Raw genomic sequence first — 23330 nt, 5'->3', positions numbered from 1 at the left:
AGAGGGAAAAAGAGATAGAAACATCAATGATGAGAGAGAATCATTGATTGGCTGCCTCCTGCACGCCCTCTACTGGGGATTGAGCCCAAAACCCGGGCATGTGCCCTTGACCGGAATCGAACCTGGGACCCTTCAGTCCACAGGCCGACGCTCTCTCCACTGAGCCAAACCGGCTAGGGGACACATCCTTTTCTTAACACATGTTTCTCATTTCTCTTCTGAGATACCACACTCTGCTGGTTTTCCTCCTTTGAGTGTTACCCTTTTTCAGACTCCTTTGCTGACTTTTCATCTTTCTAACCTCTAAACACTTGAATAAGCCAACCCTAAATTCTCTCTTCTTTTCTTTCACTAGGTCAAGCATGTCAAACTCACAGCCCACAATGAATATTTTTGCAGCCCAGCCAATATAATGGTATGTAAGAAACATTTTAATAAAAATTGTGACTTAATTTTTACAATATCCTGTTATATATAATCCTATATAATAAAAGCCCAGTGACCAAAAGGGCAGAACGACCAGAACCACCACGGCCCCTGGCCTGGGCTGGCCCCACCCCCAGCAAGCAGTTAAGGGCGATCAGGCAGGCAGGGGAGTGGTTAGGGGTGACCAGGCAGGCAGATGAGCAGTTAGGGGTGATGACGCAGGCAGGCAGAGAGGTTAGGGGCAATGAGGCAGGCAGGCAAAGCCTCTGGATCAATCACTTCAAAAAGGTAGAGCCAGGCTGCTGCCATAGCCTGCAGGAGGGACACGGCAGTTGTGACGGGAGGAGCTGGGCGGTGGATGCTGCAGGGCAGGGCTGGAGCCAATGTGGCTCCTGAGGGAGCACTGCGCCTGCAGCCTGGCCCAGGCCACGGGGTCGCTGCCTCCACCAGCGGCTTCTGCAGGGCTGGACTGCCACTCCTCCTGCTATGATGCCTGGGCAGATCCGGGACCCTTCCACGACTGTGGGCTCTCTGCCTGGGCTCAGATCCCTAACCGGACTCCCCAGCTTGGCCCTTACTGCAGAGGAGCTGAAATACGCTGACATCCACAACATTGGGGCCATGATTGCTCCTTTGCATTTCCTGGAGGTGAAACTGGGCAAGAGGCCTTAACCTGTGAAAAGTGAGCTAGACAGGAAGAGGAGTGGAGGATGGAAAAAGAACAAAGTGGCGGCAGCCTGATGCTGGAATAAGAAGGAGGAGCGGATGGAGTTGCTGCAGCGGGAATCTGAGTGGCTGGAGCTCATGAATGCGGAGCTGAAACCCCAGATGGAGGAGCTGAAGCAGGAGTGGCAGCAGCTCATCCTAATGCTCAGCCGGCATCGCCCCACCTGCATCGTCAGGGCCGACCGTGTTAAGACCCCCGATTCAGAAAGCAACCCACTGCTGGAGCAGCTGGAGAGGAAGTGACCATGGGCTGGGAGGAGGAGGAGTACATGAGGAGAGGGAGGAGGGTCCCAGAGGGCTCTTCCTTGCTACATGAAAAACTCTTCAATGAGGCTCAGCGCAGCCAGCATCGGCTGGGCTTTTTTGTGAAACTCAGATCAGCCATTCAGATTCCTGCTGCAGAAAGTAACTACAAATGTTGGAAGAGGAGAAGTAGATTTGAAAGTTTAAACTCCCACTTCTCCATTTCCTGGCCACTAAATAAAGCCTGTGCTGTAAACAGTCAAAATAATGATGATGATGATGATGATGATGATGATGATGACGACAATAATGTTGGAAGAAATTAAAGAAAACTCTTAAAATGCAACCACTGTATGAACAAGTAGAATGCAGACTTTTAAACTAGCAGGAGAAAACTCAATACATCCAATGGATAACAAGAAAGGAAAAACAAACAAAACAAGAGTGTGGAAGTATGTCCTATGATTAACTCAACCTTCCCTGCACTTGAGCTTCACGATAAAGGAAAAACTTGTCCATCAACTTCATAAAAGGAAATTCCAAAGAGGAAAAAAGGAAAATGATCCCAAATGGAATATCTGAGATGCAAGGAAAAATGCTGAACAAAGAAAATAAGAAATGTGTGGTAAATATAATCATTGACCACATACAATGGTATTAATTTGTGGAGCTAAACAAAGCAGAATAATAATATATATGGTTCTATCTGTATTTTCCCTTATAGCTTTAAAGAACTTATAATAAATATTTTCTGAGTCCTTACTATGCTAGCTACTTTATAAGGCAGGTACTGTGGGGAACATGGAAACCACTAAGACTAGGACATAATCTCTGTCCCAGAGGAGCTGACACAGGTAATTATCACACAGTGTGGTAAGTACCATAATAGATGTTGAAGCAAATAACCATTCTGCACTCTCTCACAGACATTTTAGAATATTTCAGAATATATACTTTAAGAAGGCAGGCAGAAAATACATCTAAAACATTACAAGTACTTTTGGAATGTGGACAACATACAGTATTTTCCCCCTTCCGTCTACTTTTATACATTTCCCAAATTTTCTAATGTTACATTAATTTTTAGAATTAAAAAATTAAAATTACATTTTTACAAAAAGAGAAATTACCTTGTTTGAATTGGAGCTCTTTAAACTCATGTATAAGATGTTTGTTTTCCTTTTCATAACCATGAGAAAATGCTTCTCTTTCCTCTGGTAAGTTACAGATATAGCTTGCATCATTTCCCACCTAAAAAGAAAATAATACACTTTCTTACTCTTAGTCCATGGTTCATATTTTAACTCATACTAAAAGTCCATTAAGCCGAAGAGCCATTAAGAGATCACCATACTATTGTGTCTACAATCTGAGAAATATATTTTTTTTGTTAATCCTTACCTGAGGATATTTTTTCCATTGATTTTTAAAGAGAGTGGAAGGGAGGGGGAGAAAGAGAGAGAGACACATTGATTGGTTGCCTCCCACACATGCCCTGACTGGGGCTGGGTATAGAACCTGCAACCCAGGTACCTGCCTTTGACCAGGAATCGAACTTGTGACCCTTCTGTGCACAGGGTGATAATCTAACACTGAGCAACACTGGCCACGCTACCATCTGAGAAATAAACAGAAAACTCAGCTCACCTTAAATGTGGGTTATCAGACACCATTTCCCATAGGTATGATGACACATAATCACAAATTTTATGAGACAGTCATTGTCTCTAATATTTTTCCCATTAATATATAAGGTTTCAAATCAAATCTTCTTATCTATGGTTTAGGAAACATGGTCATGATACCATGCAGTGAAAAATCTACATAAATATGTATACGCTCCTATACTAAAATTAAGATGCCTGAAATGTTAATAGGAGATTCTATTCAAATAAATTGTTGGGTATTATTTAAAAATAGTTTCTGGTTAATATGGCAGCTTCACAAAAGGTACTTCATATGGCTAATAATAACAGATTGAGACCTAACTATGAGCTCCAGGCAGAAAGGTGTTAAGGACATCAAATACAGGGCAAAAGGAGGGCTACAGTTGTGAGTATGGGAAACACAGAGTTTATTCTTGTATTATTATTGATTATATTATTTTTCATATGAACTGTAAACCTACTTTTACCCCACCATGTACTTAATTTTTACCAATCCTATGGAACTATAAAGCAGGCTGAGAGAGGCTAAGGAACAAGGGGAAGAGCTAGGCTGCACACTCGGGTGGGCCAGAACCAGAGACGGGGCCCTTGCCTGGTGCCAAAATGCTTAGAAGTAGACTACCAAAATAACGGAATTGCATTTTGCTCAATTGTTTTGAAGCGTATTGAACAACTCTTCAGAATATGAATAAAAAGCTGAATAATATAGAAGGAAAACAGGATTGCAGTCTAGCTTTACAACTTCCTGGTAAGTTTCTTCCTCTTTAAAATGGCAATAAAAGCAATAACCTATTTCCTAATAATAGCTACAATTTATGAAATACTTGTTAGGTGACAAGTCGGTGTGTGAAAGGTTTATTCACATTCCCTTGGGTAAACCTCACAAATCCCTTTGAACACACTATTATCATTTTCCAGGCTCAAAGATGTCAGTTACTTGCCCAGGGTTACACAGCGAGACAGTGGTAAGGGCAATTTTTCATCCCTGTCTGCCTCATGTTAAAGTTCCTGGTCTAATAAGCTCTACTGCTTTTGTTCTAAAGGAGCTGCATTCCTCTTTAAGAGTTTGGAAATCACATTGCCCTCTAAGAGTTAAATTTAAAAATCAACAAGTTTCCTATCAGAACTGAGATGTGGAGACACTGCAGAGTGATGATTCCGGAGCAACCTGAGAGAATTAACTCATTTGAAGAAAGAATATGTCAGAAAGTACGTTGATCAGCCTTAGCTGGTTTGGCTCAGTGGATAGAGCCTGCAGACTGAAGGGTCCTGGTTTCGAATCCGGTCAATGGCATATTCCCAGAAGTGGGTGTGCAGGAGGCAGCTGATTCTCTCTCATCATTGATGTTTCTATTTCTCATCCCTCTCCCTTCCTCTCTGAAACCAATAAAAATATATTTTAAAAAAAAAGATTGATCAGGAAACATCAAATAGTGATGAGAGTCAAAATATATTATTATTGACTCATCTAAGGGCTAGGTAACCTGGTCCTAGGATATAACAGGTCTAGAAAAAGGGCAGGTATATAGCCCTGTTGTGTAAATATGACTATCTTAGCTGGTACTAAAAAATTTTAGAACCATTTGTTCATCAAGTAAACATATGATTAAAATTTGCCTCCCTGTCCTATGTAGTGTGCTTGTAGGGAGTGAATCCATCAAGCCATAGGACATATGTGATTGGTTCCTCTGGCAATTATACTTTTTATTATAAAAAGCTGGTTTCCATTTTTCTGAACACTTCTATGTGAGTTTAGTTAATACAAGAGTACCTTTGAGAAGTAGATCCACTTAGGTTTCTAAGCCAACAAGCAAGAGAGTCATCTAGAGGGTCAGTTATTGAGACAAGAGCAGGCCTATTTGGATAGTCAACCAGTCATCCTGTACATGTCCTCTACTGGAAATCAATACAGATTGTAGATACATTTCATTAAAAAATGTATAGGTGAGTGCTTTGCAAACTATACAGTGATATTCAGTTGTTGGTTTTTATTTATTTATTTATTTATTTATTTATTTATTTATTTTAAAATATATTTTATTGATTTTTTACAGAGAGGAAGGGAGAGAGATAGAGAGTTAGAAACATCGATGAGAGAGAAACATCGATCAGCCGCCTCCTGCACATCTCCCACTGGGGATATGCCCGCAACCCAGATACATGCCCCTGACCGGAATCGAACCCGGGACCCCTCAGTCCGCAGGCCGACGCTCTATCCACTGAGCCAAACCGGTTTCGGCCAGTTGTTGGTTTTTAATGTGTTAATTTAATGGACAAAGAAAAAAAAATAGGTATTTAAAATTTTTTATGTTATTAGCTCTTACTTGTTTCAATTTTTCCATGTTTCTCACTGAAATTTCTTCTAGATTTCTGGAAGTAGTCCTCAGCATGTCTTCACTGTGCTGGAATAGGTACTAGATAAAATAGAGTAGTTCTCCTGTAGTAGCATGAGGTTCAATTCTTTCTTTCTCAAGATGATGAAGTATGCCTAATTGAACTTTTCCCTTGATAGATGAGAGAGGCATATGTGTATGCACACACACACATACACATACACATGCTACATGGAACTGAGCATGCAAGAAATCGGATATGTATATACTGGGGTGGGCAAAGTAGGTTAATAATAATAAATAATACAATAACTAATAAATAACACAAGAATAAACTGTTTTACATACTCACAACTGTAAACCTACTTTTGCCCTACCAAAATAACTGAATTGTATTTTGCTGAATTGTTTAGACTCTCCACAAAGATGTTTTCCTATTAATTGTTATGTTACCCAGTTATGTGCACTTACATGAAATAGCTAACACACAAAATATCAAAGCTTTCAACAGCTGCATATCTTCTAAAATAATAAATGACATGACATAAAATGCAAATGTATGATACTATCTTTAAAAATACAAGCTTTTCTGTCTGCTCAGTTCTGAAGTTTGCAATTTAATAATCTGAAAATCTCCCAAAGATCCTTTGCAATGTTATAAATACCAAAGAAACCTTTGTTCCTTGTAATGAATTTTTTTAAAAAACATCTTCACCTGAAGGTATGTTTTTCACTGATTCTAGAGAGAGAAGGTGAGAGAGAGAAAACACTGATGAGAGAAACATCAATCCTGTCCCGGGATCAAACCCGCAACCTGGGTATGTGCCCTGAGTGGGAATCAAACCAGTGACCCTATGGTGCATGGGATGACGCTTTAACTAACTGACCCACACCAGTCAGGGCTCCTCTAGTGAATAGCTATACTAATAAAAGGGTAATATGCTAATTAGACCAGGAGACCTACCGGGAGACCTTTCTGGACAAAGCCATGGTGGCGGGGCCAAGGCAGAGGCAGTTAGGGATGATCAGGCCAGGAGGGGAGGGCAGTTGGGGGTGATCAGGCCAGCATGCAGAGTGGTTAGGGGCAATCAGGCAGGCAGGCAGGTGAGCAGTTAGGAGCCAGCAGTGCCGGATTGTGAGAGGGATGTCCAACTACCGTTTTAGGCCTGTTCCCTGTGGGGTCCCAGATTGGAGAGGGTGCAGGAGTGGCTGAGGGACACCCTCCGCGCCCCGCCCCCCCACACAAATTTCATGCACCAGGCCACTAGTTTAGAAATAAAAGGACTCCTCTGGAAGCTACAGAGCCCATTAATTCTATACTATCAGTGAATCATTTTGCTCACATAATACGTCTTATCATTTTTGTTGATTTCTAAGTCATTCTGCGCTCTTCTAAAACTTATTCTAAGCCTGCCATCAATATCGTCTTTAATTTTTTTTTAAGTTGAAAGTGGTCATGCTACATGACAGCTTGCACTACATAGTGGTGTAAAAGTTGAATATCTGCTGATTGATGAAGTGGTATTTGTGTTACTAGGACCACATAAATTAACCATTCTTAAGTGTACAATTGAATGGCATTATTGATAAGTACATTCACAATGTTGTAAAACCATTGCCACTATCCATTTTCTAAACTTTTTTATTATCCCAAACATTTATTCTGTACCCATTAAACAATAGGTCCCCATTTCTCTCTTCCCCGAGCCCCTGGTAACCTCTAACCTACGGTCTGTCTCTACAAATATACCTAATCTAGGTACCCCATATAGGTGGAGTCATACATTTGTCCTTTTGTTTCTGGCTTATTTCACTTAGCAAAATGTCTTCAAGATTTATCCATTTTATAGCATCTATCAGAATTCCCTTCCTTTTTAAGGCTGATTAATATTTCATCATATATATTTTGTTTATCCATTCATCTGTTGATAGATATTTGGATTATTTCTACCTTTCGACTATTGTGCATAATACTACTATGAACACTGGTATACAAGTACCTGTTCAAGTCCCTGCTTTCAATTGTTTTGGATAGATACCTAAGAATAGATATGCAGAACTGCTGGACATATAATTCTATGTTTAACCTTTTGAGGAACTGCCATAAAAATATACATAACAGCCACATTAATAGATGTGAAGTGGCTACTCTATGGAACTATAATTAATACAATTCCTGGGAGGCCTCTAGTTCCTGGACCATGACATTCTCTCTCAAACTACCAGATACTCTCTGGTTTTCCCCCTCAAACTATTGTTCACTTCAATCAATCTTTCACCAATGACTCCAACTATCTTGCTCCTTATCCCATCTTCCTTGAAAATCCCAACCCTGGAAAAATTCAACCATTTGACTATTCTTTACCTATTTTAGTTTGCTGAGTGCTAACAGAAAAACAAACAAACATGCAGACTGGAGCCACTCCAAATTCATGGTCTGCAGCCTGAGTCAAGCTTCTCTACTTGCATCTACGTATTTTTTTTTTTTACCAGCTTCTGCAACGATTTTACATCGCAACTATTCAGAACTTTCACCTCTCCACTCTTTCAAAAGATGACCTTGCCAAAACCGGTTTGGCTCAGTGGATAGAGCGTCAGCCTGCAGACTGAAGGGTCCCAGGTTCGATTCCGGTCAAGGGCATGTACCTTGGTTGCGGGCACATCCCTTATGGGGGGCGTGCAGGAGGCAGCTGATCGATGTTTCTCTCTCATCGATGCTCCTAACTCTCTATCTCTCTCCCTTCCTCTCTGTAAAAAATCAATAAAATATATTAAAAAAAAAAAAAGATGACCTCATCTCCCACAGCACTAGTAAAACTCAGGTCACCATCAACTCTGTCGTCTTCTTCCTCTATCACCAATATAACCTTCATCTTTAGACACTAACTACCCTCTTTCCCTTTTCCAGCGGAAGAGTTTTCCATCCTCCTGACCTAAGCTAATCACTTTACCTGTGTTCGAGAGCCCACCCCATGTTGCTTCAAGGGAGTCTTTTCTTTTCTGCATGCTCATTATCTCCCTTTCTACTGTCTTGCCATTAGCTCAAGATGTCTCTGATCTCAAAAATAAAGATGCAAAAATAACCCTCCTTTGGTCTCAACACATTCCCCTCAAGCTATTGTCCTTTCTAATTTCTTCCACTCCTCAAATCACTGCATTTTTGGCTTCTGCTCTTACTACTATGCTCAAAATCGGTCAACAATGATTCAAAATGCCAGATCCAACTGGACATGTTTCTGTTCTTTTTATATATGATCTCTCTACAACATCTGTTCACTCCTGTCCTGAAAGTAATTCCTTTCCCTGTTCTGTGATGTCACTTCCTCTTGTTTTTACTCTTATCTCTCCAGGCTTTCTTTGTCTGTGTTCTTCCTGGCCCCTTTTCTCACATAGACTCCTTAAATGCAGCCATTTCTAAAAACCCTGCCTATGGCTCTCTGATCTCCTCACTATCATGATTAATCGCTTGGGCATGGAAATCTGACATATCTTGGTTCAAACCCTAGCTCTACCACTTTCTAGCTGTGTGACTTATACAAGTAATCTAATTTCTTTACATTCTGATTTCCCTTAAAAATGGATATAATAGTAATAATTAAGTCATTGGCCTGCTAGGAGGATTACATAATTCATCTCTGCTGAGCTCCAGATCTATCTAGAAAAATGGCAAGAAACAGAGACACATTTAAGTTAGAATAAATACAAGCACATGTGGCAGAGACTGCAAGCTGTCCTTCAATATTTATTCATCCCCTTTTCCACAAAGACATACAATTTTTTGTCCAATCACACAGCTGCCTGCCTTACTGTTAGATACAGCCTTATAACGAAGTTCTGACCAATGAGATGTAAATACAGTTGTGTGACACCTCTAGGAAGTGTCTGTAAAGGAACAGGATACCCTCTTTCTCACTTCTTCCTCCTTTCTACTGGCTGGAATGCAGACAAGATAACTGAAGCTCGAGCAGCCATCCTGGACACCATGAGGGGAAGCCACATGCCCCGGATGAAACACTATCATGAGAGAAGAAATCTGAATCTTGAACTATTCCAAGATGCTGTCCTACCAGTTCTGGACTGCTCTCTTCTTGACTTTTATGTGAGAGAAATAAATTTCTACCTTTTAAAAGTCATCATTATTTTTTATCTTTCTGTCCTTCACAGCCAACCAATCTCAACTACCAAAATAATAAGATACAAGGGCACATGCTGCAAACTAAACATGGCTACATTGGAAGTGGATATGGAACTGGACAGACATTACTAGTCTATCTTGATCTATGAGGTCCTTCATCTCTGGGTCTTTCTGTGAATCAGCCTTATTAAATTGCTTCTCTATAAGGCTTCTCTATAAGGCTGGATTTTCTCTGCTTGCTCCTCTGCAACAATGAAAACAGCCATTCAGATCCTGAATCTATGTGACTTTTCAGATTGTCATTTCCATTCTTTTTTTCTTAGTTCAACTTTATGAAAAAGAGAAAATTATTAGTTGCTCACCCAATGAATTTGTGACCCCCTCTCTGAAGTTTAGCTGCATAATCCTCAGTCAGTTGTGGCTGGAATGGGCTAGAAGTAGTACAAATCCTTGCCATAAAGCAAGGATTCGTGGAGAGGTACAAGTTTCAGAAGGAGAATGCAGGCTAGGAAAGTAATATAAAATTAGTCAACTATTTAAGACCAATGTATATCCATTGTCTAGAGAACAACTCAGTTTGAATAATCCATTCTTTCTCTTACACCTGTTCCTCCTTCTGTTTTCCATAGTTAATAAAACCACCATCAGCATGGTTTCCAAAGCCAGAAATTCTTGGTCCCTCCTGCTTATTTATTTATATCACTTTCATGTACAACCAGTCCCTGAATTTGTAGATTTTATCTCTTTTTATCATCTTCTAATTCATCCTCTCCATGTCTACAATTGCTGTCTTCATTTAGGCTCTTCTCACTATTTGCCCAGTTTAGTGTAATAGCATCCTTAACTGATTTCCCTGTTGCCAGGCTGGCTCCCATCCAATCTGTATTCCACGGAGCTCTCAGACTGATCTTTCTGAACACAAGTCACTTGCTGCTTAAATTTCCCTTTCAAACCCCTTAACTTGGCACCAGAGATTCTTCACAATCTGACTCCTGCCTGTCTCTCCAGTCTTATCTTCTGCCACAGCTAACATTAGCTCCTCATGCAGTATTCTTATGGATCCCCATCATGCTGCTTATATTCCCATGACTCTGAATATTTGCATACCTTTGACTGTTCTGCCATGACATCTCAGAACTAATATTTTTTCCAGTGGACTTATTGAAGCCCAATCGTTGAGTAAATGGAAAATCCTAAAAAATCAGATCTTGAGGTAATACAAATCCAGTCTTTGAATTATAAATGCTCTGACATTTAAACTGTGTCTAAAATTGCCCACGTAACAAAGTATGCAAATATACTATTCTCTACAAAGTAGATACTGAATAAGTGCTCATTACGTATCTTAAAAGTCCACTCTTTGAAAATAAGCACATTCTATAGTGTTTGGGGGCGTTCAGAAACTTCTAGATGTAAAGAATGAGGTGCTAAAGCTGTCAAAGAAAACCGAGACAGAATTTTAAGTGAGAAGAGAGCAAGGAGAGTGGGTGAAGAGTCGTTCCTACTTGTTCTTATTTCTCCTATGGCAGGTGCCCTCCAGAAGCCAGGACCATACTTCATACTACCACGCATCTCTTGGCTTTGAGCAAAGGATGAGCTTTGGTCTTTTGAGTGACACAGAGAACAAAGTAAATAGCATGGCCACAAAAAAGGGAAATATCCACTGAGGTTATTCACCCTAATCCTTCTTTCTTCCTTCTACACAAATATATTTTAAAAATGTATAGACATCTTATAGACTCTATATAATACAGTCTCTTCCTTTTCAATTCTCAAATGAGAAAAATAATTTTAAAGTAAAAAAACAATGTATCAATGCTTAAAATATAAAATTAAGCAAAAAAATTAAGGCATTAATGCACACTACACTAATAACTATGTAAAAATGTACATGCATGAGCAAGGGCTGACATAACAAAAAAGGAACTGCTGACATGTTAGGACAGGGTTTCTCAGCCTTGGCACTACTCACATCTTGGGCTGGCCAATTCTTTATTGTGCGGGATGTGTCGCAGCATCCTTGTCCTCTACCAACCAACTAGGTCCCAGTAGCATATCTCCAGTTGTGACAACTACAAATGTCTCTTTATCTTACCAAATGTCTCCTGGGAGGCAAAACTGCCCTACAAGTTTGGAACTACTGTACTAGGGTGAGAGAAAAAAATTTTAATTATGTTTACATGCCATAATGATATTTGTTCAGTATATACATATTGGATGGGGAAAGGAAAGATCCTTATAATACAATATCTAACAGCCCTTTTTTTCAAGAGTTGGATTTTATTCAGTTCTCATTTAATGCAAAAAAATGAAGAGGCTACAGAACTTGTTTTTCTTTTCCAATCTCTTATTGAAGAGAAAGCTGAATTTCTCAGTCAGCATTTGGAAAGCTGACCTGGCATCAAGCATGAGATATCACAAATAACTGCTGTAATCGGCCTGAGAAATAAAAATATCCAAACCATTCTAGCCCCAAAATACCAGTTAAAAATGTACACTTTACATATCTTCAAAATAGGTTTACATTTTAATCTGAATGCCAAAGAAATGGTAAGACTCGATAAGGAACACATACTTTAAGACAAAGTTTTCCAAGGTAAAACACAAATGCATTGGATATAAATGAATCTTATTCTATTTTTAAGGCCTTCTGTTCCAGTCTTTTTAGGATTATTAAGTCTGCCTCTTGCCAAAAATATTTATTTTCAATCATTCCTCCTCATTGTTTTTGTTTCTTGGCTCACATCACAAAGAATGTTTTCTGATCAAGAAACTGACATGAAGAAGAGCCATAAGAACTGTTTCAAGCATCTTCTTTCCAAAAATTCTATCATATCAAAGTGTTGGGTTCATATGGCTTAAAGTTGGAATCCTGTTACACGATCATTCTGAATGATCTTGTCACATGCATGAATACATCACTAAAATATATGCCCAATGAAGCATTCACTTAAACAAGGAACAATCTTTCTTTATATAGGTCTGAGATGGACCCCAAACTGCATTTTGATTTTTCCCTCTCCATTTTCAAAACACACTAGGCTTGTAGTAATTACTATTTGTATTGACCAATGTGCGCTTCTAGTCTCTAGTTTACCCAAGACAAAAAGCTTTCCATAGTGAAACAGAGAAAATCTTCCAAATGATTCCTGGGCTGAAGAACGTGACATATTTAGCTACCCAAAGTACTATGGCAGACAAACAGGAGAGGGTCTGTAGATGACAGAGGTGGTGGAGATGAATGGGCACTCAGTAAGGTGGAGCGTGGACGAGAAAGGGTGAAAATGGCCATGGAAGGAGCAGGATGAGAAAACTGGCGCTCAGGGTGATGAGAGAAGTGGATGAGGTTGTAGCTTGAAAGGCAGAAGGTTAACTGACTTGATGATGTCTGATGTTGAGGATACAAAAGGCCTCCAGAGCTCCAACGGGAATTAAGGTTCTGCGTGGCGAACACGGGGCAACAAAGTAGAAAACGGCAGTTCTTTGTTCACAACCCGGGAAAGCCGTGGCTCGGTGGACTTTGTTAAATAAATGGCCGCGAGCTTCAGAATCTTTGCCTGAAAAGTGAGAAATGGAACGCCTACCTAACTGGGGGTGTTCTAAGCCCTCTCTAAATAAGAGCGGCACCCTAATTCTAAGTGCCCGTGGCTTTTGGGTCCCAGAGACTTAAGAATCCTAAGACAGAATCACTCAAGCCCATGGCTAGAAAGGCCGAGCCAGGGAGAGGCTTTGCTCCTGTAGTTTCGAGCCATACTGGGGAGAGAGGCGGGAAAGACCTGGCATGGTGGAAAAGAGCGGAGAACAGGTGCTTTCCTCCTCGGGGCTGCGGCGGGAACCTCAGAAAGCAGGCCGGAAATTGTCTTCTGACGGTGCGTTGAGGGTCCCGGGTCGCTTCGCTCCACTGACGCTCCGCAAAGAGAGCCAGGTGCCTTGAGTCCCGGGCGTCATAGCAACCGCGCCAGCCGCAGGGACGCCAAGGCGTTCTTCCGGCGGGAACTATAGAGACGACGCGCTCCATTGGCTCAGGGGCTGTTCTTCCTGCGGAGACCAGCGTTACGGTGCACACCATTGGCCTTTAGGTCGTGGGGCGGGACTTTTCTGGCAGGAACGGTGGTCTGGCTCTTTGCTTAGGCTTCGTAGTAACCATGGTAACGCCACGGTGCGCGTTTGCAACTCAAAGGATACTTCTTGTCACCAGGCATTTATAGTTTTCAAACAGCTTCTCACCAGGCCTTATCTAGAGCCCCGGCATAATTACCTTGGATTTATTTTTCTAGAAGTAACTTCATTCTTAAAAGGGAGAGGGTGCTACGCCAGGAGTCATGAATTTTAGGCCTAGATCTGTAACTAACTACCTGGGGCACCTAAAACAAATCACATTTTGGAGCCGACTTATTGTCAAAATGAAGACACCGAAAAAAAAAAAAAATTCTAAGCACTGAAATTCGGTTTAGGTAACCCATTCCTCCACCTATGTAATGGAAAATAAAAATTTCTAAATGACATAGAACTTAACACAAGCTCAATTTATATCATCTTTATTTAAATGCCTTTATTGTAAGACTCCAGTTAAAGCTCGATTTTATTCATGTTTACAGGGCTTTTCTGGTATCCCAAACACGTACTTACATTTTTTAATCTTATTCTAGTTTTCCATAGGATCCTTTCCAAAGCTCTGCCGGTTCTACATGCATTATCAGGACGGATTTTATCCCTTACTTTCTAGAACTGCTTCAACCTCTACTCTGGCACCAGGGCCCTTAGATTCTAAGGCTTAGAAGTTCTTCTCTCTCACCTAAAATGCTCACCACCATCACCTCAAGCCCACTTAGATCTGTATCAGTTCAAGCGTCACTTCCTCAAGGAAGCATTCCTTGGTTCTCCAGTCTAGATCACATTCTTTCTCATTTGCTCACTGAGAAATCATGTTCCTTTTCATTCTTTCTTTCTTTGCTCACTTCCATTTGCTATTGGTATTTTTCCCCCCAAAATCTTAGAATTTTAACATGTGTAAATACTGTTTAAGTGTTTGGAATGGAGACTAAACAGAATTACAAAACACTTTAAATAACTCCATGGAGAGAAGTGGTGGTTGTTTCAAGCATAAACAAGATAGGAAATGGTTTCCAAGAGAAGTAATCATTAAGATAAAAACATTAAGATTACTTCTAGTTTTAATTCCATTTATCCTCATTGTATATACAAAGATGATGACAGCTCTCATCTGCATAAAGCTATAGACGTAGGGAAGAAAATCAATCTTTTACTTCCTATCACTTCAGTATTGCAGCCATTGCTGACAGAACTATTGCTTTTAAGGTTTTGCCCACTGGACCTAAAGTTAATGAAAAAATTTTGTTCAATGGGACTGCTGCTGATTACTGGTTATTTTTCCTCTGCTCAAGGTCATGCTTCAGTGCATCTTGGCACTTCTGTTCAAATCTTTTCAACTGAAGTTTATTGTACCTCTATTATCAGTCACACTGGGCTACTCTTCCCAAGTCACTCCATAAAACATCACCAATTACATTTTAAATCAAATATTTGTGTGAAGCACAGTACCTGCTTCTACCTAGCTGTTAATGGTAGTTTTCCAAATTGTACTCTGGACCATCATACGAATCATTTAGGGGATTTTTCTGGACTACACTTCTTGTGCCAGGACAGCCAGTGCTTTGAAAACTTCTCAAGGATTCAAGGATCCAGCAAGACACCAGTCCAATACCGCCTTACTAAGTGAAGAAAACAATTGCAACCACTTATTGAGTGTAAATTATGTTCCAGGCATGAGGCAAATGCTTTATCTTGTTTTACTTAATCCTCACAACAAATGGCATTGTTTTCCAGAGATTATCTCCATTTTATAGATGAGAAAATGGAAATTAAGTCAGGTGTCTGAATTTATTGAGCGAACAGGTAGTATAGCTTGGAGAGGTCCAATCTGGCTAAGATGACTCCAAAGCCCATACACTTCACCACACTGTAATGCTTCCCCAAGGGTAGAGATGATCAATTGGCCCCTGCCTGGTTCCAGGCGGAAGCCCAGGTTCTCTCCCTGAAGAGCAGTCCTAAAATACTTGAAAGGCAAATTGCTAACTCAAACATGGAGTAATTCTAGGACAAGAAAGCAAAAAGTAAAGCAGTAGGAAGCTCATTATTCCTCAGGCAACCTATCTTCAGGGAGGTGTCCTTCTCTCCTACTCCCATCTTTGATAAATCCCCAAAGAACAACATCCTTTCCACAATGTCAACTTTTGGGCACACACTTTATTGCACTTAATTTTTTATATATCCATTTCCCAAACTAGACATGTTTATTCATCTTTTTAATCCTCATAATCATTAAGGCCTACCACATAGTAGGCATCAACAACTGATCTTCAAAGCATGGCCATTCATGAAACCATAATCCACTTTATAGTGAAGATGGTTGATATTCAGGCCCCACATGTATATTTTAAGGAATATAATTCCCAATAAGCTCTTTTTTTTAAGGGTGAGAAACAGCTCATGCTCATTTTAAAATCAAGATGACATCCAGGTGAATGTGTCAGGTGGGTAAGTCATAATTGTTTTGCTTTTGTTTTCATTTTTAATGGGTACTAATTGACCTTTAAAAGACAAATAGCAAACCATATTCGCCTGCACACCACTCACTGCTTTTTCCCTTCATTTTCTCTGTCTTTATGAAAGCAAAGGACTTATTCTAGTTCTCACCATCTGTAAGAGCCCTGGTCCACTGAACAATTTTTGACCCTATAGTTTTTGATCCTTCAATTTTTGTCTTGTATAAAAGCTGTGTGTCGGGACCGAAGATCATCCACTATCTTCTCTTCTATTTCCATGCCTTTTTCTATTTCTTCCTCTGATAGCAATAACTTAGTTTCTGAGTCTTTGGTTATAATAATGACAAAGGACCGTTGTGACTCAAGGATATTAGCCACCACCACTTGATGTCGATACATTTCCAAAGCATTCCGTGCACGGTCAATTATGATGGAGGGATTAGTCTCCAACTTAAAGGAAATTATAAATGCTTTGGGAGCCCAGTCTTTAACCAAAGGAGAAAGCATTTTTGGCACCATCTTCATTGTTATCTGTGTTGGAAAAAGAAAAGCTTAATAAGCAAACAAAGGTCACCACCTAACAGGTCAATCCCATGGGAAACTAAGGAAGCAGGGACTCAGATTTTTGACTATGTCAATTTAAGTGGGACTTCTCATTGTCAAACTTTTCAAAGCATATGAAATGCTTAGCTTAAAAGCCTTGGCCCTGGAGGGTTCATAAGGATGCCTAATTTCAAAGCTTCATACATATTCCATGGGCAAATCATATATAATGAATCAGTCCTACTCTGCCATATTCTTCGCCATTAATAGAACCCCACAGAACAGCATTACACTTTCTCAAACATCTCCCTTCATTGTTTATGCCAAACTCCCATGGAAACAAATAATCTACTCATGTTAAAGTTACTTAGGCAGAAGCTCAAATAAAGTTGGGTTTTTAAGCCTCAGCCTAAACTATTTCTTGCACTGACAGAATGGCTATTCCATTTCAAAACTGTCACTTGTAACACATCTTAGCACTTATAACTGATTTTCTTTATTTTCATTTGGTCACAATGTCTACTATACCATTCTCAATCCCTTCTAAAAAGCATGTTGAGTTGTTTTGTGCACTTCCAAGATAGAACTAAAAAATAAAAGATAAACTAAAGCTCCCATAATTTAAATAGCATGACATCACAAATCATCAGGTTTTCCCCTCAAAAAATTATAAAGTGTGATAGGGATCATACACCCTGTTCTCCACTTTTTCTCCTTAGCATTTATCACTACCTAACATAGTACTGTCTCCTCTACAGAGTATAAGCAACACAAAGACATGGTATATTTCTTTCCCCTGTTTTACCTCCAGGTCCTACAACAGTGCCTGGCATATAGTTGGTGCTCAATAAAGAAACATTTGTTGAAGAAACAAATGAACTATCCTACAAAGTGGTAAGTGCCCCACAGGTAGAGTTCCTCCTATTTAAATTCTATTTGTCTTATCCAGTAAATGACTAAGAACTCCCTCAGGTTACAAACAGCCAGATTACCTCCTATCTCAATCACCCTACTACACTCCCTATACTGCCTCCTTAAACTACAGCCATAGCCCCCATCTAATCAACCCTTGCCTCTCTCTCTAATTCACCTTTCCAACTCATGCCACAACATTCTCAAACAAAAACACTCTCACTCTCCTACTTATGTTTCCCTTGGCTCCACAAGATAAAAAGTCCTAGCTCCTTAAAAAGGAATAGAACGTCTTCTATGAATTAAGCTGCTTCTTCTGCTCTCTCTCCATTCCCACGCTCTCCCTGCTCTCTGGCCTTATCGAACAACTTCAGTTCACAGTCACTGCCCATCCCCAAACTCCAGTTGTGTTCTCTGTCTGGAATGACCTCCCCACTTTGACTGGTATACCCTCTGCTCATCTTTTCAATCTCAGTTCGGGTTATCTCCAGAAAGCCTTCCCGGACTTCCCAAGATTCCATCACCCCCTGCTTTGACCTCACTCTGTATGTTCCTCTCCTAGAACACTTATCCCTCTGTATGGTAATTATGTCTGCGTCCCGGTCCCTCACCACATGGTGAGGTCCTTGAGGGAGATCGGTGTCTTCCTCATTTCCGTATCCCTAGTGCCTAGTTCGTATGAAATGCAGAAAGGCCGTCTCCAGATCAGGAGGTTAACCCAAGATTGATTACAGGGGATCAGATTTCTGGAAGAGCAGCGCCCATCACCTGCAGTGGGCCCCCAGATGACTGGATCTTGTGTTCAGGCATTTCAGAGACAGGAACATAGAAATCTGACACGGCCGCAGCCAGGTAAAACATCGCAGAGGGGCCTGCAAAGAGAAGCAGAGGGTGTAATACACCGGAAAGGTGTATAGGATCAGGTCCTTTTCACCTCGGGTTCCCCTGCTGGGAGACCTGTGGGTTCGGAGGGTGTAAGCAGTGGTTCTCAACCTTCTGGCCCTTTAAATACAGTTCCTCATGTTGTGACCCAACCATAAAGTTATTTTCGTTGCTACTTCACAACTGTAATGTTGCTACTGTTATGAATTGTAATGTAAATATCTGATATGCAGGATGGTCTTAGGCGACCCCTGTGAAAGGGTCGTTCGACCGCCAAAGGGGTCGCGACCCACAGGTTGAGAACCGCTGGTAGGGGGTGTCTGGGGAGAAAGGCACGCCTCCCCGGACCGATGGATTCCAAAGGCACGCACCTAGCGGATTGAGGGCCTGGGCCGCAGCCTGCAGCAGATGCAAATAGTCCGCCAAAGTGGTGAACTCTATCGCCAGGAAGGTGCCGGCGGCCGCCGCTTCCTGGTAGCGCCTCAGAGCCGCCGCGAAGCCCGGGAGCGCCTTCTCCTCGACCTCCAGGCTCAGTAAGCCCGAAGTGGCTGGGCTGGTGGGCCGCAGCGCCGACAGCCAGGTCTGGGGAGGGAAGCGGTGGGCAAAGGGGAAGGCAGAGCGAGCGCGGTGGAGGAACAGGACCCCGTAGCCCGCCGCCAGGAAGACCTCGGCCGAGGTGGCCCCGCGCCGCCCGCTGCTGAAGTTGTCCAGGAAGCGCACTGCCCGAGCTTCCAGCGGGACCTTGGTGCCGCCGGACGTCACCAGCACTACCCGTCGTCCCTGCGCGCCCAGCCGGGCGGCGAAGCGAGCCATCACCTCGGCCCAGCGCGCAGCACCGGCGGGCTGGGGGAACTCGGCGACCAGGTCCACTTCCGCCATGAATCCCAGCGCTCCCCCGCGCCTGCGCACGCTCCCGGCCGCCGCGCCGGGCCCCCGGCCCGACCTGGCCTGCGCGCAACCGCAATCTGAGGGGCGGCGCCCGCCCTAGATTTCTCCACGTCGGGAGAGGCGTGCTGGTTCTGCCTCACAGCCCGGCGGAACTGGCACTGAGCAGACGCGCGTCTCTTTCCCCATTGCCTAGTCTGGGTAAAGAACGGGACATGTTTGCCCCTTACCGGCCACCGTATAGGCCTTTCTGCACTTGGACTCCACTGGAGTTAGACTGCGGGGCCATTTAACTGACGGGTTGGGATTTGTGTGTGGGAGTGATGGCTGACTTTTGTTTTTTGGCTTTTTTAACCTTAAACACGCTTCAGGTGTTAGCCAAGCCACGCCCTCCCCCTGTCCTTGAAAGGCCGGGAACGAGGGCCCCCCCCGTGGGTATCACGTGACACCGTGGGTATCACGTGACACCGGCGTCCAGCGTCTTCTCGCTAGGCAACCGTCCTAGAGCCTGACCCCGCTGCTGCAACATGAACATGATCTATCAACTGGCGGTGCCCAAGGGGCGCCAGATCTGCTGTGAAGTGTGCGAAGCTCCAGCCGAGCGGGTGTGCCCGGCCTGCACAGTCACTTACTACTGGTAGGCCCTGAAATGTGGCTCCTAGGCGCCCCGATGCCCTCTCCCCCAATCACCCCCCTAGGCCTGGGTGCTTCGAGTTGGTTCCAAGACAGGTCTCTAAGACTTCGGTGCCTCGTTTTCATCCTCTTCTATTCCATCATTCACCAGCAGATGTTTTGTTGAGCGCCGACTGTGCGCTATGCACTGTCCTGCGTGCTGAAGTCACTGAGGGAACTTCGCAGACCTTGTTCCTCAAAGGGCTAATGACATTTTCACTGCGACCTACCTATATGTAAACAAACAGAAAACAAGATGGTTTCCCAGAGTGATAAATGTCATAAAGTCAAAGGAAAGGCGATGGGAGGTTGGGCAGATTGCCTCTCTGAGGGCAGACCCTTGATCTGAAAGTAAAGTAGGAGCAGCCTGCCATGGAAATGGCTGGGGGAAGAGTGGAACAGTAAGGCCCTGAGGGAGGGAAGAATTGGCCGTGTTTGAGGAATAGAAAGAAGGCTATTTGGCCCTGGCGGGTGTGGCTCTGTTGGTTAAGCGTCCTCCCATGCACCCAGAGGTCACCAGTGCGATTCCCTGGCAGAACACATGCCCAAGTTGCTGCCTCCATCCTGTGGGGGGCGTGCAGGAGACAGCCCATGGATGTTTCTCTCACACCCATGTTTCTCTCTCTCTCCCTCTCCCTTCCTCCGTAAAATCATTACAAACATATTTTTAAAAAGAAAAAGAAAGGCAGAAAGCAGGCTATTTGGTGCACAGCCAACATGGTAAGGGTATGGGGAGGGTGGTCCTGGATGAGATCAGTTTTCAATTATCCAGTATAATATCCTTAGACTTTTGCTTTAGAGGAGACCCTATTTTGGGCCTGAGATAAAACAACTAGGTTCTGGCTTCCAGAAACCTAGGTCAGAGCAGACGAACTTGTTTAAAAAAGAAAGTCATTCTGATACAAGTGTTGTCACTCAAGGTGTGCTCTTCCCTGGGACTTCTAAGGATGGAGGCAGTGATTGGGGTAGTATCTGGAAAGGTTCTCTGAAGAAGTAACATTTGAGCCGAGTCTTGAAATTTTAGTAGGAAGTTGCTAGGTGAATGAACAGTGAAGAAGGAAGTGTAGGACGCTGACATCCAGGACTGCCTGGGTGAAGGGTGAAAGAACAGTTTATTGAGAGCTGAGTAAATAAGGTAGTAGTGGAGGGAGCAATCACTGATTTTTAAATTGTGGTCCATGACCCTTCAGCAGATTATGAGTAAGTCCTAACCAGCATTTTAAGAAAATAATAGAATAAAAATTATTAGAGTGATCCTACTCAAACTGTCTCTTGAAACTTTTTAAAAAAAAATATATATATTTTATTGATTTTTTTTACAGAGAGGAAGGGAGAAAGACAGAGAGTTAGAAACATTGATGAGAGAGAAACATCGATCAGCTGCCTCCTGCACACCCCTTACTGGGGATGTGCCCGCAACCCAGGTACACACCCCTGACTGGAATCGAACCTGGGACCTTCAGTCCGCAGGCCAATGCTCTATCCGCTGAGCCAAACCGGTTAGGGCGTCTCTTGAAACTTTTATTGTTCTTATGTGGATATGTGTGTTTGTACTGGAACAATGTATTTTATCCTATGGGCTTAGTAAAAAAAAAAAAGCGTTGGAAAATCATTGTGACAGGTACTAGTAGGAGTTTAAACGGAGAAGATCAAGGTGAGGGTCAAACAGTGACATGGCCTCAAAGAGTTTGGAATTTACCCTCTGGAAGGTGATGGGTGATTTTGGCATGCTCTCATTTGTGGTAAGATGACAGGTGGCAATGTGGAAGATAGCTTGGAAGGTAGACACTGGAGGCTGCATAACTGACTGAGAAGTTGTTGCAGTGGTCCCAGTATGGAGTGGACATACCTCTCTCAGTCTGAATTAGGGTCCATCCTCCATGCTCTCACAGCATTCAGTATGTCCCGTATATTAACGTTTATGATACAATGTGAAATCAGTTGTTCACTGGTTTATATTCCTCACAAGGCTGTGTGCCCCAGGAGGGCAAGGATGGCATCTGTTTTTTCATTGCTGTTCCTTTATTGCATTTAGAATACAATTCAGAATTCATGACAGAAACTGCAAAGTCCTGTTACCTCTCTCTCTTCATTTCCTACCTCCTCTTTTCCTTGATGCAGCTACAGAGACTTTCTTTCAGTTCAAATTTGACAAGTCCTTTCTTTTCTCAGTTTCTTTGCTCTCCACTGCGAACCTCCCCTTCATCCATGAATCTTTCTAGTTCCCTTTCCTCTTTCAGTTCTCAGAAATTTTATTTCTTCAAAGAGGTTTTCCAGAAAACCCAATCTAAATACTCTCTCACTTCTCTCCCTTTTGTTCACTTTACCTGTACCTTCCTATTTTTCTGTTTGCTTATTTAATATCTATGTCTCTTACTAGACCAGTGATGGCGAACCTATGACACGTGTGTCAGAGGTGACACGCGAACTCATTTTTTGGTTGATTTTTCTTTATTAAATGGCATTTAAATTTATAAAATAAATATCAAAAATATAAGTTTTTGTTTTACTATGGTTGCAAATATCAAAAAATTCTATATATGACACGGCACCAGTTAAGTTAGGGTTTTTCAAAATGCTGACACGCCGAGCTCAAAAGGTTCGCCATCACTGTACTAGACCTAGGGCCTGCACATACCAGGCACTCAATGATCATTTGTTGAATAAATGAACTTCTGAATAGATAATAAACCTGTTAACTGGGTCAGAGAACACAGAGGAAGTGGTAGGTGGCAGATTGGATTGGGACACAGTTTGAGGGACCTTCAGGCCACTTGGAAGAGATGGCTAAGAAACAATTTTAAGTTTAGGCTTGGCACCCCTTTGTCTAATATGAGTATCCACCTCTTCCCCATCCCCCTTTCATCCCTCTAGCCAGAAGCAATTAGTTCCTCTCAACTCATTTTGAACTTACTCTGTATGACATTTCACAGACAACTTTTATTTCCCTTCTTCATTTTATTTGTTGGCAAGCATATTATCTCAATTTTCTTATGCTCCATCAATACAGGATATTATGTAGAATGTATAGAAGGACTGTCATATGTATGCTACCTTTTGATCTGTTTCAGGCCCATCTTGTGTATGCCCCACAGTCTCCAGCAAAGTGCTTTGAAATACTTGAAACTAAATATTTGTTGAATGCATGAATGACTAAATGATCATGTCCTAGGCCCTTATCCTCCATTATTTCCTTTCTCTTTTCACTGGTTATAATTCTCTTTTTTCACTGGTTAATATCTTTTCTCTCCCTCCCCCTCTTTTCTCCAGATTTCTCTATGATTGTGTCCTGGAGATTTTAAAATTTTTTCTGTAAAATAAAACTGAGGTGCCTTAGCCG

General features: G+C 42.1%; 3 protein-coding genes and 1 pseudogene across 3 annotated transcripts in view; 2 read left to right on the top strand and 2 right to left on the bottom strand.

Annotated features, from left to right (window-relative positions):
• Positions 1-13915, bottom strand: part of CCDC30 (coiled-coil domain containing 30) — an 80368-nt gene extending 66453 nt beyond the window's left edge. The window contains 4 exon segments of the mRNA XM_059689799.1: positions 2526-2646; positions 5387-5566; positions 9893-10035; positions 13307-13915. Of these exon segments, the coding sequence (XP_059545782.1) occupies positions 2526-2646; positions 5387-5452 (187 nt within the window). The 5' untranslated portion in view covers positions 5453-5566; positions 9893-10035; positions 13307-13915.
• On the top strand, positions 886-1395 carry LOC132229508 (jun dimerization protein 2-like; annotated as a pseudogene).
• A 1862-nt stretch (positions 13916-15777) lies between the features above and the next one.
• On the bottom strand, positions 15778-19456 carry PPCS (phosphopantothenoylcysteine synthetase). The gene is made up of 3 exons (XM_059689796.1): positions 18805-19456; positions 18320-18423; positions 15778-16627 (listed from the first exon to the last, which is right to left on the bottom strand). Exons 1-3 carry the CDS (start codon positions 19310-19312, stop codon positions 16304-16306), a joined length of 936 nt encoding a protein of 311 aa, XP_059545779.1. The 5' UTR covers positions 19313-19456; the 3' UTR covers positions 15778-16303.
• Positions 19457-19630: 174 nt separating this feature from the next.
• The window catches only part of ZMYND12 (zinc finger MYND-type containing 12), a 31250-nt gene continuing 27550 nt past the window's right edge, over positions 19631-23330 (top strand). The window contains exon 1 of the mRNA XM_059689800.1: positions 19631-19955. Within this exon, the coding sequence (XP_059545783.1) occupies positions 19846-19955 (110 nt within the window). The 5' untranslated portion in view covers positions 19631-19845. The remainder of the gene's footprint in view (positions 19956-23330) is intronic.

The sequence above is a fragment of the Myotis daubentonii genome, chromosome 3 (genome assembly GCF_963259705.1).
Source record: "Myotis daubentonii chromosome 3, mMyoDau2.1, whole genome shotgun sequence".
NCBI lineage: Eukaryota > Metazoa > Chordata > Mammalia > Chiroptera > Vespertilionidae > Myotis > Myotis daubentonii.
This window is presented reverse-complemented; position numbering and strand designations above follow the sequence as displayed.